Here is a 19354-nt window from a genome sequence, read left to right as displayed (position 1 = left end):
TACTGTTAAAAAGACAGCAGTTTTAGAAAATGTGCTCAGAAGAACAAACTTCTCATCTGGAGGCCTAATAAAATTGAAATGGACACAATCAAGACAGTGAAAAGACAACACACAGACTGGGAGAAAATAATTGAATCCCTTAGTTTCCTTATTTAAGACATTCTGAATTTTTCCCTTGCCTAAATATGTATATTCCTATTGATAAGGACCAAGTTCTTCCCTTAATTCCATTAATTAGTTATATAAAAATCTACCTAACTTGTGATTTTTTAAATGTACAGACACCATCAGAAGGCATATTAAGACATCATAAGTGGTAGTTTTTGAGTGGCCTCCAGAATTTTACAATTCAGATGGCAATGCTTTAGATCATAAATTGTCTAAATACAAAGATAAGGGCATGAAAAAGACAAACTTTCTTGATAATGATCGTACCTGTTTGTTTTAGGATGTGGCTTGTTATGGAGTCGGGAATGGCAGAATTGGAAGGAGATTGGTGAATTGCATATGGGCAGGAAATGATCTGTAAAATCTATAATGGAGTGTTCATCCAAGTCAGGGCAGAAATAGGGCCCAATTCTCTGCCATGGAGCTGGCAGGCACGTGAGGTCAGTGATGCAAGGCAAAGGTTCTGAGAGTAGGCTGTCTGTACAATATTGCCCTGTTGCTCTGAATACCTTGGTGACAGGCAGAAGGGGTTGGGGACTGTTACAGTCTCACTACACATTCTCTCTATGACCGCTCACAGTATAACTTATGCCCCAACACTTGACCTAAGCTTCTCTTTCAAAGGTCATAGGTGACCTCCTAATTCTGAAGTTCAAGGCGCTCTCCAAGCCCTAAATCTCTTTCTCTAGCGTTTGACATTACTGACCATTCTCCCATTTCTTGGTTCCTCTGACACTGTTCTATTTTTATTCAGATTATCCCACTCCTTCCTGATCCTACAAACATAGCTTGCTTCACAGTTCCTAAGGTCATTATTTACTCCAAGATGCACCTTTAAAAAAGAACTTGAGGGCTTCCCTGGTGGCGCAGTAGTTGACAGTCGGCCTGCCGATGCAGGGCACACGGGTTCCTGCCCCAGTCCGGGAAGATCCCACATGCCGCGGAGCGGCTGGGCCCGTGAACCATGGCCGCTGAGCCTGCGCGTCCGGAGCCTGTGCTCCGCAACGGGAGAGGCCACAACAGTGAGAGGCCCGCATACCGCAAAAAAAAAAAAAAAGAAAAAAAAAAAAAGAACTTGAAATACGATAGAAGAAGTGGAAAAAGTTGTGCATTCTAGAGTCAATGAGCTTTACCACTGGCAGCCGGTTTACTCTGATTCTTCAATGTTCGTCATTACATCTTTGATAGTTAAGTGGAGGAGCTTCTTAAAGATTAATGAGTTTTCTAAAGTGTATCAGTGGCATCTCCTACCCCAGGTTTTTAACAAAACAATTGGAGAAAGGACACACCTAATTATTAAATTAAATAGAGAACTTAGTCACCAATGGGCTGAAATAAAGATTTCTTTACCTTTCCATCTGTTTTCTCAACAATTATTCTGTCATCATCTCCACCCCCTTTAATCTCAGCCTCAACATAAGCATTCTTCACATCATGAATCCAGCATTTCTTCTTCCCTACAGAGGGGAAAAAAATGGATATTTAACTACAGTCCCTGTAGGAAACGTACATTGGACACTTTCATACTGATGGACATGGTCTCATTTCTGCTAAGTCTGCTTGTTGACCTGGCATCACCAATATAGGAAGTTGCAAAGTTAGATAAGATCATGAACGCTCACCCTGAAGATAAACCTACATAAGGACTGTTTAGGAGCAAGAAGCGTTTCAGCAAGTGGAGATTGGGAACATTTTGCTACCAGACGGTTACCTGCAAAGCCTTACCCACCTCTCCCAATCCCCACACTTACCTCCCACTCACAGCCCCAGGTGCTTGGTGGTTGGCCTGGTGCTCTCACCCTTCCCAGCTCCCTCCAAAAAACTTCCCTCAGAAAGGTCTGGTTACAGCTAAGTGAAAATTTAGGTTAGTGGCCATGTCTGTCCGTCAGGGTTTCTTTAGACCTTATTTTTAATTTTGGAATGAAAGCCTGCTAAGAGAATTATACGGTAGACTTGGAGGGGGGAGAATTGAGGAGAGAGAATATGGATGATTGCTGTCATAGAGCATAACTGAGTCATATTATTTTTCCCCATATATTGTTTTTCTCTCCCCCTGCCTCCTCAACCCCATGTCTCACGCCTTAGCAAAGCAGCCCTCTACAAAGCAATGAACCAATAAGAGGCTTTGGGTGACACGAGCCAGAATTCTTCTGAACGTCTGAGGCAGCTTCTCTTGGCCTCCTGGGATGCTTCTCAACTCCTCTCCCACCTGAGGCAGATCTCTAGGGAAGATGAATAAGAAAGAGTCTCTTAAAGGAAAGTGAGTCTTACCAGAATCTCACAGAAATCCCCGTTCACAGCTCCTCAGGTAGATGGGGGGAGGGGGCAAGGAGAGCATTTGGCTGGAAGAGGGAAAACCTGTGCCTAGGGCTGTGGGATGCACAGGGGAGACCCTACTGCAGCCACAGCACTGGTAGGTAGTGCCAACTCCATCCCACCTCCCCAACACATGAATCACAAAAGCTAGCAAGCCTCACTGCTGCAGGATGGGCAGCCTCGCCAGACGCTCTCCCCAGAGGTGGACGATAGGACTTGAGGACTGAGTGTGGAAGAAGGAGGTGAAGCAGGGCAGCACGCACCCCTCTTCCATCACACTTGTCTCTGAAAAGAATTTCACTGCTCACTACTTTCCTGCCATCACCACCTACACTGTGCTCTCTTTCCCTTTCCCTGGTTACAACCAATTCACCACTCAAACTGCTGGGCAAGAGGATTTTTGTATTCCTATCTGATTGATTTTGCATTTGCTTCTACTTGTTGTTTGCATTTTAAATACTGGTTTTAATTGTATTGATCATTTTGGGGTTTTTTTGCAAAAGCTAATTTGGCTTTGTGTTATGTCTATGAAAATAAGCTTGTTTTTGAAAAGCGCCCATTTGCATACATTGTGTGTGCTTAAGGTACTGCATTTTAAACCAAGTGTTATTACTTGAAAGAAACATGGGTACCACCTGGCACAGATTTCCCTTCTGTCATTTTTATTTTTTTTAGAAAAAGAACCTGGGAAGAGAGATTAACAGACTTGTCCACAGTCACATAGCTAATTAGTGACAGTCATTAGAATAATGACACTAGAAATTAGATCATTTACCTCCTAAATCAGAGCTTTTCCACTAAAGCATTCTTCCTCTATATTATATGCTGAGCTTTTTTTCCCTCCAGTTTTTCTCTCAGAAATTATGTTCATCACCTGCCTCATGATTAGCTCTTTCTTTTATCACCTCTGGAAGCAGTGGGAGAGAAGAATTTTTGGAAGCACTTACCTACTTGAGACCGAGTCCCAGAGAAGGATCGTTCTGAAGATGAAGTAAATAAACTCAGTCAACTTTTAATTCCTTGAATTCTCATGAATAATTGCAAGGATGGAAACATAGACAGCAATGGCTTTGATTCAGGCCACCTGGATTTTAGGCCTGGCTTTGCTAGTAACAAGATACAAGGCAATGCCTCAACTCTTTGGGCCTTAGTTTTCTCATCTGCAAGCTCAGGAGGTTCATCTCTATGATTTCATAGTTTTAGATGACTAAATATATTTTCCAAAATAAAGGTAACATGTGTTTATTGCAAAAAAGCTTTACAAGTAGAGAAATGTATGAAGAAAAACATTTTAAAATAATCTCCCATAATGGAACAACTCAGAGATAACCACTGTTATCTATCTGAAGCATTTTTTCAAGTCTTTTTTTCTATGATATTAATCAAAATTGAAGGAATATTGTATCCAGTTTTGTAGTTATTTTAACTAGATGGTTTACTTGTTCTATAAAAATCACTTACATTTGCCTTGAAATGGTGTTTTGTTTCTATTTCTGAAAGCACACTTCCTCCCTGACACCCAGCAATTCTAGTTTTCTAGGTAGCATAGTAATGCATTGTGTTTATTTTTCACATTTATTGTCTTCTTTGATCCTCATGAAGGAAGGTAGGCAGAGAAAGCATATGTTCCCATTTGAAAGATAAGGAAACTGAGGCTCAGTAAGGTAAAGTGATGTGCTCTAATTAGCCAGAAAGCATCAAGAACAGGGAATTTGAACCCAAAACTACTTGCCAAATACTCTTATCACACAGCTTCCATTTGGCCTGAGTTCCAAAAAGCAGACTCCATTGTCTACTAGCCCAGGGGGATGAAAAACTTCTGCTGACTCTCCTCTTTGTGCTGTCAGTGCATTTCTATGAGGAAGGATTGTTTGACCAAAAAAAAAAAAAAAAAAAAAATTAGAAATTGTGTGGATTGTTATAGTTTAAGGAATTGTTTACAGTGCTGACTCTACTAAATGTATCATCCAATTATCTCGAATGCTTTGGCATTTTGATTTTCTCTCTGGTACCACTAGGATCTTGTCCCTCATTATCTAACTATTTGCGATAAGCTTCTGCATGACCAGTTCTGACCTCAGGGATAGTTCTGTTATTGTATTTGATTTGACGGATTATAATTAGCTACTCTAAAATCCAATCACAGTAATGACATCCAATGACTGGAAACTGGGAACTGATCCAGGACTGGTCTATGATGGAAATAGAATGTGCTACCTAACTGGCTTGAATTATAATTGGTCATATTAAAGTCTAATGTTGACTAATTCGGAGTACTGGAACAACTCTCAGTCGGGGTTTATGCTGTGCTGTTGAATACTTTTTGGAATTGAGATATATAGGTGGCTTGATGCTGGATCACACTGTGAAACTGACTGTAAGTCTCCAATTAACCAAAATTCAGAAGATGGCCATGCAGCCCAGACAAGTAAAGAAAGAGGAGGGAAATGTAACATTTATTTAGAGATTTTAATGTAGTACTCAGCCTTTATCTTACGGGAAAATCCTCATTAACCTTTGTCCTTGCCTATAACTGCTAAGAAATTACTCAGCAGGGTGAGAAAATCCCCCAATTATCTTCTGTTTAGTGTTGGCTGAGTGACCCTCCTGACCTAGGAGACAGCCAGGGGGCAAAGTTCCAGCATCAGCAAATCCTGAAGAGGGCCCAGGACAACTTCTGTTTCTCCCACCTTCCTGGAGCCTTTTCCTTCATTCTTCCTACCAGTGCACCAACCCCCCTGCAGTCTCAGCCCCCTCGCTCTCCTCTGCTATTTACCCACATGAAGAGGCTTCTGAGAAAGACTTTATCTGGGGCCATACCGGGGTGCTCCTTGAAAAGAAAACCTCTTGTAGGGCCCAGTAAGCAGGGCTTGGGCCTGGGTTGCCTCCCAGGCCTCCTGATCTTCCTTGCAAACTTCCATCTTTACCCTCCACACCCTGAGCTCCTCAGCTGCTCAGTGGTTCATGGAGACAGATTGCACCCCAAGCAAATAAGTTAGGCTCCAGAACTGATGGCTTCTCTCCACTGTTCAGACAGTTGCCGCCTGGAAGCAGTAAAATAAAGTGAAGCCAGCAGGCGCCACAAGTCTGGCCATCGAAGGCCGTGGCCTGGAGCAGAAGCAGCTCAGCCTCACTTCTTCTGAGATAGGCCGTGGCCTCGCCAAGCTCTGACAGGTCCATCCTCCTTAAAGGGATCCACCACATCAGGCTGAGGCCTAAACGTGAGCCGAAAGGATTCACTCTGCAGAAGACGTGTAGGAAGGAACCAGGGGAAAGGAGACATCAGGCACTGAAGTGAGAAACTAGTCACCACAGATGGACCAACGAGGGTTAAGTCTTCTTTTTCACTACCTCTCTGCTGTGTCTCAAGTATATGACAAAACTGTACACAAGGAATCTTACTCTAGCAGGATCAACTTATCCACTAGTCACAGAAGGCCCAGTGCCTAGAGTCCATGATGCTTTTAAGGGCCCACAAAACTATTTTAATTTCTTTTAAAAGCAGAAGAAAAATATGAATATAATCTTAATGATATACAATAATGAAACCAGCCTGGATTCTGTTAATTGGTCTTTATACCAACACCGTTGTAAAATGCAATTTTTAATACTTTTTGTGAAGGAAGGGGCCCAGAAAGACAAAAGTGCCTACAGCCCATGAAAGTCATAATGCAACCTTAAAGAACAGAGCTCTGACCTGGGTGGGTGGTGGAATGGGGCAGACTGAGAAATGTCGAGCTGTGGACACCAGGGCCCTTGTAGGAGTGGAGGAAGGGCTTGCAGGTATCTAGGTGCATCCAGGTGGATGGAACATCGTAGGCAGATCATGGTGGCAAAGAGGGGAATGTTCAGCATTAGAAAGTAAAGGAATAAAAAGGTGAGTACTGCAGCAGAGATGAGTGTCTAGAGCAGATGGTATATGAAACTGCTGGCAGACAGATCTTTAGGAAGCTGTCCTGGGGCAGCACGTGCTGAAGGAGGGAAGCAGGCTGTGTGGTGAACGGAGTGAGTGGGTGTAAGGAGTTCATCAGCTCAAGCAAGGCAAGTTCCAGTCTTGGAGGGACTGAGTTCCTGGGCAAATTATCAGGGCTAAATTCATTGAGCATTCAGTCTGTACCAAACACTTTACTTATTTTATCTTTAATCTGCACACTTTACATTTGAAAATGAGAAGAAGAAATGAAATCTGGGCTATCACGATCCCAAATGAGAGGTCATTCTCTCCAATTGGACAGAAAAGGTCTTAGGCTTTTTCCTCTCCACTCAAGCTTGCACAGCAAGTCTTCTTAGCCCCATTTTATAGATGAGAAGGTAGAGAAGGACTTTCCAAGGTGGCTTAGCTCTGGGACCTCATGACTGAACAGCCCATTGTCTACCCTGTCCGGAATGAACTGCAATCGCTTTGTATTTCATACGTGGGTGGAAATTAACAAGCCTAATCATGTATTTTACTGCACTTAATCTATTCTTTGCTTCGCGGTGACTTGGGTGCATCCATGACAGCACCTCTGGGATCTAAGGAGTGCGGTTTAAAGCAAAGACTGATGGTCCAGGACAAGAGCTAATTTTATCTCTGCCAGAAAATAAGCACGTGACTTGTAGGAAATCAGTTAATCTCTCTAGGTTCAGTTTCCCTCCCTACACAATGCAAGTCCCTGTAATCTATAGGGACATTTTTCAAGATAGAGAGAAGAAAAGTACTCATGAGAAGCACGTGAGCCAAAGCCCAGAGATGGGAAACGGAGTGACATTGCCCAGGAGAAAAAGATAAAATTGACCTTTCTGCAGGTGAGCAGTCAGATTTAGGATTTGTAATAATAATACTTCATAAGTATTTGAATAGTTAACATGGAGCTCGATGAAGAAAAGCTCTGAAAGTTAGGCAGAGAAACTTTGGAACAGACTATAGGAAACATCATAGACTCTGGGCAAGGACACGAGGGGAAGCAGTATTTTAGGAAAATGGCTCTGGCAGCATATTCAGGGTGAATTGGAACGGGGAGAAACCATAGTCAGGGAGACAAGTTGTGAGTCTGTATTTGTGAGAGAATTAAACCTTCTCCTCCTCTCACTACGTGTGACTTCCTGGTGACTTGTTCAATAGACAGTAGAGCTCAGGAAGTGTACTTTGATATGGAAGATATCCATAAGTTTGTGTGTGGGTGTGTGTGTGCGTGTGTACACATTTCCTGGAAAGATACCTAAGAAACGGGTATGTCTCTGGGGAACAGGATATGGGTGGGAGAAGGAGACAGTTATCCTACACTCTGTACAATTCTGGTCTGTTTCAATTTGTGGCATGTGCATGTACTTTCATATATAACAGATTTTTTAAAGTAGTTCTTATTATAACATCCAAGGATAAAGAGCTCACATCAAAATACAGAGCACACAGCTGTGTAAATCTCTTTCCTAGTCTGCACCACTTAGCATAATTAAAGGTGTAGAAAGCAGCCCTGGATAGGAGGAAACTGCATTGCCAGGAGTATAACTGTTTGGAGGTAGGTAACTGAGGCCAAGAGGATGACCTACATTAGTACCTTTGAAGTAACTACAAAGTGCAGATTACATGTATCCATTATTCACAGGGTACTTAGGCAACATTGCTCTCAGAAAGTTAGCCTCAGACAGAGGCCTTAGATACTTATGCATGTTCGTGGTACAGCCAAACAACTATTACAGTTCTGTTCTAGCACTAACTTTTTCACTTTCTCAGGGACTGAGTAAATAAGTATATAAACCACCATGCTTCCATTTACATTGACATGATAACAATTTCCAGAGTTAAATGTGTCTTGGTTACCTAGTAAAGACAAGGAGTGGGAAAGCCTTATGTGAAAGGGAGAGTTGACATGTGAACTTTTCACCTTGGCCTGGAAAGGCTCATACTGGTCAGAACCTAGCTGCCCTTGATAGGCGATAAGTTAACTGTCATGTGAGAAGTGACGCCAGTGTGGGCGACTGGCCATTCCAGGTGTCTGGGGACTGAAGCATTTCCCAGGACTTGGGACTTTCAGTGCTCAAATCAGGAAAGTCCCACACAAGCTGGAACAATTTGGTTACCCTCCTTTTAAGTCTAGAGCATTTAGTTATTTTTAAGAATAAAATCTCTAGTTTGGAAATTAGCTATTTTTATGCTGGTTGTATTTTCTGTGGTTCTCTCTCTCTCTCTCCAGGTATTTCGTCAATAGCTTTTTGAAAATGTCCATTTATTCTCTCATCCAACATGTACAAATTGCCCACCTACAACTGCCCACACTAGGCTTGGGGGCTACAGTAATGGGCAGGATAAATATGCTCTTTTCTCTCTTAGAGTAATAGACTGGGACTGGGTTGGACAGGGTCGGGAGAGGGAGTTCCTTCTGTCATGAATTACAGCTACACTTTAGGCAAATTTGAAGAGAAAAATCTTCATGCCCCCCCCCCCCACCCGGGGAGGAATGGTGCTGGTCATGCAGCAGAGGTCAGAATGAGGGAGCCCAGGGGACGGTGGAAGCCAGGGGAAGAGGTGAGTTTGTACAGCTGTGACGCCCAGCTCACCACTCAGCTGAAACCTTAGGAGGGGTGATGATTTTCTTGACACGAGAGGCCTTTTCCTCACACTGTTCTTTCACAGGCTCCTTCTCTCCCCCAGCATCCTCTGCCTGCCTCTTCAATGGAAGGGTTCCCATCTTTGGAAATGAACGCTGCGAGTCATTTCCAATTTCTCCTTTTCTCTCATGCCCACATTCAATTGATCACCAAGTTCTCTTGATTCTGTAATTCTCAGGTTCTTAGCCACCTTTAGCAGACACGGTTTGGAGTGTCCACTGAGCCCACACACTTCTCTGAGAAGTGCCTGCCTTCATACACAGAAAAGGAACCACAAACTGTCATGTCTGTAAGGTGACACTGGTCACTGGCCCAGCTGATTACACCAAGTCTGAGTACCCAATCCAATCAGGGACAATCACGGTGTCTTTTCCTGGAAGACAGATTTGAGACTTAGATGCCACTCTCATTCTGGGTCTTTTGCTTGAACTGAGTGGTGCAGGCTTGGGGGTTGAGGTGGGCATTGTGGTGTGGTCACGTGGTGCCACATGCATGGTAATCAGCAGAAGCATCAACAGAGAGGGAATCATAAGAATGAGGAGAAGCAGCCATAAAGAGATGAGGAAAGAGAGAGAAAAAGAGATTGCTTGCCTGTGTTCCAAATAGCTTTCCCGGTTACAGACCTCTTGAGACCTAGATTCAATTCCTGCCTTTGGCTTTCAAAAAATCTTTCAATAACCTTCCAATAAATCCCTATTCCTTTCCCCTAAACTCAGCTTTAAATGGTCTTAAGTGAGTTTCTGGTTTTGCCATCAACATATCCTTAACGAAGACGTTATGTCCCAGTCTCTGTACTAATACAGGTTCTTATTTTATCTCCTAAGATGTTGTGAAGATTATATATAAATAAAAGTCAGCACAGTGTCTGGTGCATTGTAAAACTTCAATCAATGTTAACTACTCTTATTACTATTCACAAGCATTTGTTCAGGCTTTGAATGCTAACTTGATTAGTGAATCTGAAATGTGTAAAACTGTAATAGAGGACAATACCTTGGGGAAGTAGGGAGGGGAGATGGAAATTCACAAAGTGAGTTGTAGTTGGGTGGATGCAGGTGAAACAACGGGATCATTTACTTGGGCAGTGCTCTATCCTGGGAGGTCACGTTGACTCTAGTCCTCTCACTGATGACCACACTGAATCCATCACAGGGCAATCTTACCTTTTTCAATCAGGGCCAGACAATACATTTCTGGAGGGAGGAGACACAGAGAGTGTCTCCTTTGAAATCCTCACCACCTTGGCATTTTAGTGCTTTTACTGTAAGCAGAAATTCAATCGAAGCCTATTAAGTAAATTGTTAAGAGAGTTAAAGTCTTTTCACGTTAGCAACCTCAACAGTTTTCAAGTTGGTTTCCTCATAATTGATTAGATTCAATTGAGTTCTTCATCAAGTTAGGTTATTATGCATGTTTACTTTCAAGGGCTTCCACTGCTCGGAAACCGTGATGCAAGTAATAAGAAGAAATAGTAATATTCCTCTGAGTAAACAAACACTAAGAATCTCTTGACAAAGCCTCTTCCATTATTAAAATTGGAGACAAAGTGCCTGAAAACGAGAATGGATTTATCCAGATGTCAACAGAGGAAGGGGAGAATTATCAAGCACTTAAATGATTCCCTAAAAGCTGGAACGTGTGTCTCAAGGCAGAAGTGAAATACTTTTACTTACAAGGCCCAGTGAATGCCACAAACCTGGGGAAATGCTGCAAGATGCTCTTAATTAGTGGCATGACTGGGGAGACAAGCGATGCCGAGATCTAATATTCATGCTGCTGGGATAATCTGTTACGTGCTTCAACTCAGCAAGCTTTACTCAGTAGAAAATTGTTAATTGCTTCATCTTTTTGCATAAATCCACCCCCCCTTAACCAGCTATAATACCTACATTTTATTTATTTATATGCTGATTAGCTTTCTAAAAAAATCAGGGACTTTAAGCAAGTTTATCTCCTTAGGAGAGAAATGTTAAAATATCGAGTTGAATTGAATTACAAAACAAGCAGATCGCAGAAATCATTGATTCTTTGGAGGACTCGTTTCAAAGGGTGATGATGATTATGACCCCACGTCTCCAGGCAATCCAGTGCACACTCGCCACCCTGCCCCCCTCCTCCTGGTCTCTCCCCAGCCCACCACCTCCATCACGCCACAGAAACTCTTCTTTCTAATGATCTAAAGACAAATCCTAATGGTGCTTTTTGGTCTCTAATCCTACTCCCTGGTTCTGGGATACCTTCCTCTTTCTGTTCTCTTCCCCTGTGTCCATTGACTAATCAAAGACCCATCCCCAACCAACATAGTGCTTATCAGTGACATTCCCCTTGAGATCCCTCCTTCCACTGGTGCCCCTCTCCCAGCTTCTGGGGCCCCTTCTATCCTGTCCAACACCACGTTGCCACCTTGTCCTACTCCTTCCTGTCTCCCCACCTTGGATCAAAACTCTGATTCTCTGTACTCAGCTATTTGCTATTTACCCAAAGAAAAAATTCTGATTAAATTCTGTCATGCATTCATTTTTGAGTACGCCCTCTTAGGCTCTGTGGGTTAAAGGAGCAATAAGACCTCAAGAAGTTCCCATCCTATCTGGGGCTGGGCTACAGAGATGTGTATCAGCTCTTAGAAGCTCAAATGAGAACTGCTAGGATAGAGCTGTACACAGGGTGATACAGGTCATGGAGGCATGACTCTCTCACTTATAATTGTATTTTAAAAATAAAAGTTTGCACTCAAAGGAAAGAATCTCATATGCCCCTGAAATGATACCTGTGGATTCAGTAGCAACGCTATTTTATAAGTGCAAATAGTAGTTACCATTTCTGAGGATTTATTGTACACCAGGCACTGGGTTACGTGCTTTACATATATTAACTCTTTTAAATCTCACAGCAGTTCTATGAGGGACATATAAATAACCCACATTTTATAAAGATGCACACTTGGAGAGGTAGCAAGTGATGTCTCTGGTTTGGAAACGGGATACATGAGAATCATCCTTGATTCCTATTTCTCCCTTCACCTTCATATCCAATCATTTGCCAAGCTCTGCTGACTCATTATCTAAATATTGATCAGAACCATCTGTATTTTTCTATTTCCCCTCCAGCACCTTGATCAAGGCCATTATCATTTCTCTCTTGGCTTATGACTTTACTCTCTGAATTGGTCTCTTGACAGTAGCCAATCCAGAGTGAAGCTGCATATACAGAAACACAATCATATTACTATCTTATTTAAAACCTTTCCATGTTTGTTGCTAGAGATAAAGTCCAAAATGTTAACAGGGCCTGCAGAGCCCTCCACCCGCTGGCCCGCCCATCGTCCCCATCCTGTCTCCCTTACTCTCATTGCAGACTTGACCTGGCTGGTGCATTCCTGGTGAGCACCAAGAGTGTCTCTGACCTCTGGGCATTCACACATGAGGTGAATTCTGGCTGGAACCTTCAGTCTTGCCCCTCTCCCTCTGGCTAGTTCCTCTTTACCCTTTGGGTCTCCATTAAGCAACCTTTCTACAGGAACATGTTCTCTAGGCTGTGTCCCTCTTAGATATGTTCTTAGATCCCTTTACTACGTGTATCATGGTAATCTTCATTCTATATTGTTACTATTATTTAATTGTCTAGCTTCTTAACTAAATGTAAGCTATCTTAGGGCAGGGACTAGGTCTGCTCCATTCAGAGCAGACTCCAGTCATTTGCACGGAGTAGGGCCTTAATAAACGCTTAGGGAATGAACCAACAAGCAAATTAGACCCACCAGTCTGACTCCTCAGTTCACGCTCCTAAGTGTGATGCTGTACAGCATCCTGGCTGAACTCCAGCTTAAGGAGGGATCATGTTAGTGGTTAGAAAAGCATCACTATCCCATTCTCTACTTTGGATGAGAAATGAAAATCTAGGTCTATGGTTAAAAGGAGTATGATGAAGATAAAAGTCAACTGGTTGATTATATCAAGAAAACTGAACTTGCAGGGAAAGGTTTAAATAAGTAGCTTATTTTTTAAAGAAAAGTATTTGTTAAGAAATCTGTATTCTATTATTCCAAAATTTTTGAATCCATGGACTTCTAGAACTAAAAGTTTTTTATTATTAGCTATCTTAATGCTCCATAATTTATAGGTGAGCATAAAAGGTACCAGCAAAGGGCTTCCCTGGTGGTGCAGTGGTTGAGAGTCCGCCTGCCGATGCAGGGGACACGGGTTCGTGTCCCGGTCTGGGAAGATCCCACATGCTGCGGAGCGGCTGGGCCCATGAGCCATGGCCACTGAGCCTGCGCGTCCGGAGCCTGTGCTCCGCAACGGGAGAGGCCACAACAGTGAGAGGCCCACGTACCACAAAAAAAAAAAAAAAAAAGAAAAGGTACCAGCAAATAAACAATTGTCCCAAGTTTAACAGGCAATGACAGTGGAGCCAGGCTGAAAGTATGGACAGTTTTGAGCAGAGTTTAGAAAAAACTACTCATGATAGATCTATGAAGAGGAGCTGAAAAAAACTAAGATTAGGGGCTGTATCTTTGTGCTTCAGAGTTGAAGGCAAATATATTCTCCCATAATACACTAGTTATAACCACACTCAGAGAGTAAATATTAGATAGAATAGAACATTGTCACGATCTAGTAAAATATTCCTTATGGTCAGTGACCCATAATCGGCATTAACAGCTTAACACCGAGTTTAGAATTGCTGGTGCTATTATTCAGCCCAAATGATATGCATTAAATATTTTAGTAATTCTAAAAGGTGATGTATAATATAAATCAAAGGTATTATTTGTATTATTCTCATTGATTTTGTATTTTTCTAAATGATATGTTCTTAACCCAGGATAATTAGATGAGTTTCGACTAAGTACAGTTATAATCAACATCTTCACATGATTGATATTCAAAGATATACTCCTCTAAAATAAAACTGGAGTATTATGTATTCTAGTTCAATTAAATTAAACAAATACTTTTTGAACACCCAATAAGTGCCAAAAATTGGCAAAATACTAGGGATACCTGAATAATTAATACATGGCTTCTGCTCTCAAGCTTTAAATCTAGTAGGAGATAAGACTTGTCAACAAATTGTTTCCAGCGTAAGTGCAATAAGGGACATACATTTGCTAAGAGATTATAATGAAAATAAAACAAATTGTTAAAATTCTTACCTCAGAAGGATTCCATTCAATAAACACATTGAGTTTTTTGTTTTTTCCTTAAAATATTTCATTTCATGTAATGAATAACCCCCAAGGTAAAAATATCAGTAAAAATAGCAAATTGTCTTTCGTGCCTGTCCTTCAATGTACTGGTGGAAAACAGAGAGATAAAAACCTACCTTGAAGAGAGCAAAGGAAATGAGTAGACCAGTGCTGAATCAAGACTTTATACACTTTTGTAAAGGTCAATAGTGACAACTTCAGACAATTTTGCCACTGTTTCCAAATTTGTCTACTGGTTTTTGAGAAGTTGACCCCATGGATCCGGATTTGGCACCCAAAATGTCTCTGAAGCAAGGGTGTAGGATGCCAGAAAACTACTCCATTTCTATAACCAAAATCCGCAGACTAATTTAACTCATTCTTTAAATGCTTGCTGCATAGTAGGATTAGACAATATTAATAAGAGAAGCAGCAACACCCCTCTGGTGACATCAATTTTGGAGTCTTGGGGTCTAATGCTACCTCTCCCAGTGATTTTGAACAATCAAGTTAAGGGTCTCAACATTTTCCACGTTGGCAAGTTAACAGTTAACAATAGTTGTCTACTATTTATTTAGACCATTCTACCAATACTAAGAAAGAACACATATTAATGATTTACTATGTTCCAAGCACTGTTCTAAGTATTTTGCATATATGAATGCATATAACAACACTAAAAAGTAGGACTTTTATTATTCCCACTTTACAAATGAGAAAATAGAGGCAGAGGTGATAAGTTAGTAATTTTTGGAGACAAGATTTGAGCCTAGAATTTGGGGCTTCAAAATCTATTCTTGTAACCATTATGATATACAAATATTCACTCATAATTCTGACAATGTTCTTTAATATCTTCCCCCAAAAATGTAATTCTAGAAAGTGTCCTTTCTATCCAAGGAAATATATTGCTATCTTCTTCCAATTGCCAGAACATTTTCTTTTGCTGCGGTTGCTAGGTAAAGCAAACAGCTGATTGCTATAAAGCTAAAAACAGCTAGACAAAGCCTTGGCTTTGAATCACTTTTCCAGGACTTGAAAGCCTTTTGCGAAACCTGAAAATGTCTCCCCGGAGCAAAGGAGTTTCTGAACTATGTTTAAAATAACTTGGGAAGTGATATAAAAATGTGGAATTCTCTGAGGTTATAGGAAACAGCTCATGCAATCAGTTCTCAGCACTGTTGGTCCAGTTCTGCATAACTTTTCACCCAAACCAATTAATTCACCACTTTCCGTTGAGGAAAAAAGAAGAGAGTCGAGAGATACCTATGCTGAAGCCTATGACAGCAGTGTTACGGGCAGAAATGGGCTAGTAATAAATGCTGAAGCAAGTACTGCATAATTATAGCTAATCAGTTATGCTAAAGTGAGCCAATATGGCAGCCTAATTGAGATGATCCTTGTTGCTTCTTACAGGAATGCAATTTAATTAGAATGAGTACACTGACATCAGTAACCTCACAGAATCCCAGGCAATATGAGATAAGCAAGAGAAGTATCACCCTGGCTGGCTTTCAGTCTGTAGGAAATGGACATTGAAGCTGTCTACTTGGCCTATGGGATACTGGAAGTCATTTTTTCTGTGTGTTTAGGGCTTGAGAAAACGGGTGTGTTATTGTGTTTGGACATTTAAAGAAGAATCAATCCAGATAAAGCAGACAAAAGAGTTTAACGTGCATTTCAAGGAGCTCTTAGTTTTCAAAATTCCAAAAGCAGAAGAAACTAACCAGATTGGATTTTCAGAGGGGTCTAATTTGGAATAAATAAGAGGCAGCTATTAAGAGTCATAAACCTGTTTCCATTGTGAATAGTCAGGAGGAGAGACGGGTTCCTGTGGACTCTGAGGGCAGGTGGTGGGGAGGAAGAGGAGGGGTACATGCTGAGCGACAGGGAGTGTTTTGGTTCAGTCTATTGAAAAAAAAAATCTCAAGAAAAGGCAGGATCAAGGAGTAGCTGATGTGGCCTAGCTGGCATTTGGTAGCTGACCAACCTACAGGGTAGATAGGCAAGATAGCTCTGGATATTAAAATGTGGCCTCTGATATCTTCTGATAATTCCAGGAGAGTGAGGCAGGGTTACTCATTCTCTGGCTTAAATAGAGAATGGGGATCAAAACAAAAGCCTTCTTGTAAAGTTGTGTCTTAAAAAAATAAAACAGGTGAGAGCTAAATTTTGTCAACAGCTGCTATATTCAAATAATCAAATCCCGCACATAATTGACTGGACAATAATATTAAAGTCATTATGTATTCCTAACAGAGAAGCACCTTTGAAGATTTGCTGTATATTGATGACCAGAAGTCATTCTAGTTAAAATGTAGTTGATCAAGCACTCTAATACACAGACCCAAAAGCCAAATCTCAAATCTTAGTATAATAATTGTGAAGACAAAATGTTTTGCAACATTGACTGCACAGATGTTACTACCATTTGAGAGCCAAATAATTCACATGATGTTGCTTTGAATCACAATTTATTACAAGTAATTCTTTCTGTTTTTAACTTAGATGGAAGGGTCAATATCATAAAAGATGTTACAGTATGTTAGTGAATGGAGGAAGGGAGAGAGGAGTTTGCTGCCGATTTAAAAGAAGAAAAAAAACAGCACTATCAAATCCTCTCCCTTCCAGGGTGCCCATCTTTTTCCCCTCCCAACTCTATCGGTGCGATTTGAGGATGAGCACATTTGTCAAAGGACTTGATGTGTGGATGTAAAGTGATGCTTTCATGTTTGTTAGAAAATAAGATCATAGGTTTATGAGGAGGATAATTGTTAAAGAAGTGTGTGGTATTTAAATGAGAATGAGTTACAAAAGTATCATAGTGTATTTAAAAATTACTTGATGTGGGCTTCTCTGGCGGTGCAGTGGTTGAGAGTCCGCCTGCGGATGCAGGGGACGCCAGTTCGTGACCCAGTCCGGGAGGATCCCACATGCCGTGGAGCGGCTGGGCCCGTAAGCCATGGCCTCTGAGCCTGCGCGTCCGGAGCCTGTGCTCCGCAATGGGAGAGGCCACAACAGTGAGAGGCCCGCGGGAATAGTGGCTATCTCTGTGTAGTCGGATTATGGATTCTTTAAAAAATTATTTTGCAGCTCCATATTTTCTTTTTTTAAAAATTTATTTATTTAATTTATTTATTTTTGGCTGCATTGGGTCTTCATTGTGGTGCGCTGGCTTCTCGTTGCGGTGGCTTCTTTGGTTGCAGAGCCCTGGCTCTAGGTACCCAGGCTTCAGGAGTTGTGGCCTGCGGGCTCTGGAGTGCAGGCTCCATAGTTGTGGCACATGGGCTTAGTTGCTCCGTGGCATGTGGGATCTTCCCGGACCAGGGCTCAAACCCGTGTCCCCTGCATTGGCAGGTGGATTCTTAACCACTGTGCCACCAGGGAAGCCCTATATTTTCTAATCTATAATAAACATGCATTTTTTAATATCGTTATTGGAGTATAATTGCTTTACAATGGTGTGTTAGTTTCTGTTGTACAACAAAGTGAATCAGCTATAAGTATATACATATATCCCCATATCCCCTCCCTCTTGAGACTCCCTCCCATCTTCCCTATCCCACCCCTCTAGGTCGTCACAAAGCATCGAGTTGATCTCCCTGTGCTATGTAGCTACTTCCCACTAGCCGTCCATTTTACATTTGGTAGTGTATATATGTCAATGCCACTCTGTCACTTCGTCCCAGCTTCCCCTCCCCCACCCGTGTCCTCAAGTCCGTTCTCTACGTCTGCATCTTTATTCCTGCCCTGCCACTAGGTTCATCAGTATAAACATGCATTTTTGTGTAATAAAAATTTATCTTAGGGCTTCCCTGGTGGCACAGTGGTTGAGGGTCCGCCTGCCGATGCAGGGGACACGGGTTTGTGCCCCGGTCTGGGAGGATCCCACATGCCGCGGAGCGGCTGGGCCCGTGAGCCATGGCCGCTGGGCCTGTGCGTCCGGAGCCTGTGCTCCGCGACGGGAGAGGCCACAGCGGTGAGAGGCCCGCGTACCACCAAAAAAAAAAAAAAAAAAAATTTATCTTAAAATAAGATGCTGGTCAGTATTTCTGGATGTAAATTAGGGTCATAATTGAGTGTATGTCTTTATATATTCACATATATAATATATACTATATGCTTATACATATATAATTAACATATAAATAAGTCAAACATATTATACACCTTTTTTTTTTTTTGGTTTGCCTTTGGCCTCTTGCCGTAATCTGTATCAGAGTTTACAGTTTCTTATACTTCCACTCACATCTTCCTTGCTTTCCCCCCACCCCACACATGACCCAGGTTAACAATTTAGAATTCATCCTTTGATACTTTCCTCCATGCTGAAATGCTCACATAGGTATGCAAACACATCACACATTGCTCTTGGTTGTTTAACAAAATGAGATCAATTATATATAGGTCTCTAGGTCTTACTTTCCTCACTCAATAATGTCATTGAAAACCTGTCAAACCAACCACAGGAACTCTAATTCATTTTAATGGCTGTATGATATTCCATGGTGTAGATGTACCATAATTTATTCAGCAGTTCCCCTATTGAAGTTTCTAGATTTTTTTTGCCACCATGAAAAATATTGTGATTGGCATCTTTGTATGTGTGTCATTACTCAAAGTTTTATTACTTTGGGAAAGTGTCTCAGGAGTGGGAATATTAAGTTAGAGAAAATGCATTTAAAATTTTAATAGATATTGTCAGATTGCTTTCCAAAAAGGCAGTAACACTTAACAATTTCACCTGCCATGTAAGAAAGTACACTTTTTCCTGCATTACTGACAGTAATTGCATTCTCATTCTTTTTAATTTTTGACAATCCAATAAGTGTAAAGTAATATCTCATCTTAACTTTAATTTCATTTCCCAGTCTATTAAAGAAATTGAGCATCTTTTCAAAAGCTTATCAGTCATTTGAATTGATTTTTGTCTGAGTTGTTTATTCTGCCTATTTATTTTGCCTATTTTCCTATGGGGGTGTTTCATTTTTCTTTTCAATTTGCAGCTGTTCTTTGTACATTTTGTATGCCAGTCCTTTGCCATCTGTATTATCTGTTTAATTTACCAAATAATTTGTCTCCTGAATTTAT

The 19354-nt window shown here is 41.3% G+C and overlaps 1 protein-coding gene across 1 annotated transcript in view; it reads right to left on the bottom strand.

Annotated features, from left to right (window-relative positions):
* MYH15 (myosin heavy chain 15) overlaps window positions 1-5664 on the bottom strand; it is a 172509-nt gene extending 166845 nt beyond the window's left edge. The window contains 2 exon segments of the mRNA XM_073804646.1: window positions 1519-1625; window positions 5466-5664. Of these exon segments, the coding sequence (XP_073660747.1) occupies window positions 1519-1625; window positions 5466-5664 (306 nt within the window).
* Window positions 5665-19354: the final 13690 nt, after the last annotated feature.

Source organism: Tursiops truncatus, chromosome 4 (assembly GCF_011762595.2).
Source record: "Tursiops truncatus isolate mTurTru1 chromosome 4, mTurTru1.mat.Y, whole genome shotgun sequence".
Lineage (NCBI taxonomy): Eukaryota > Metazoa > Chordata > Mammalia > Artiodactyla > Delphinidae > Tursiops > Tursiops truncatus.
Note: the sequence above shows the minus strand (reverse complement) of the source record. Positions and strands in the feature narration are given on the sequence as shown.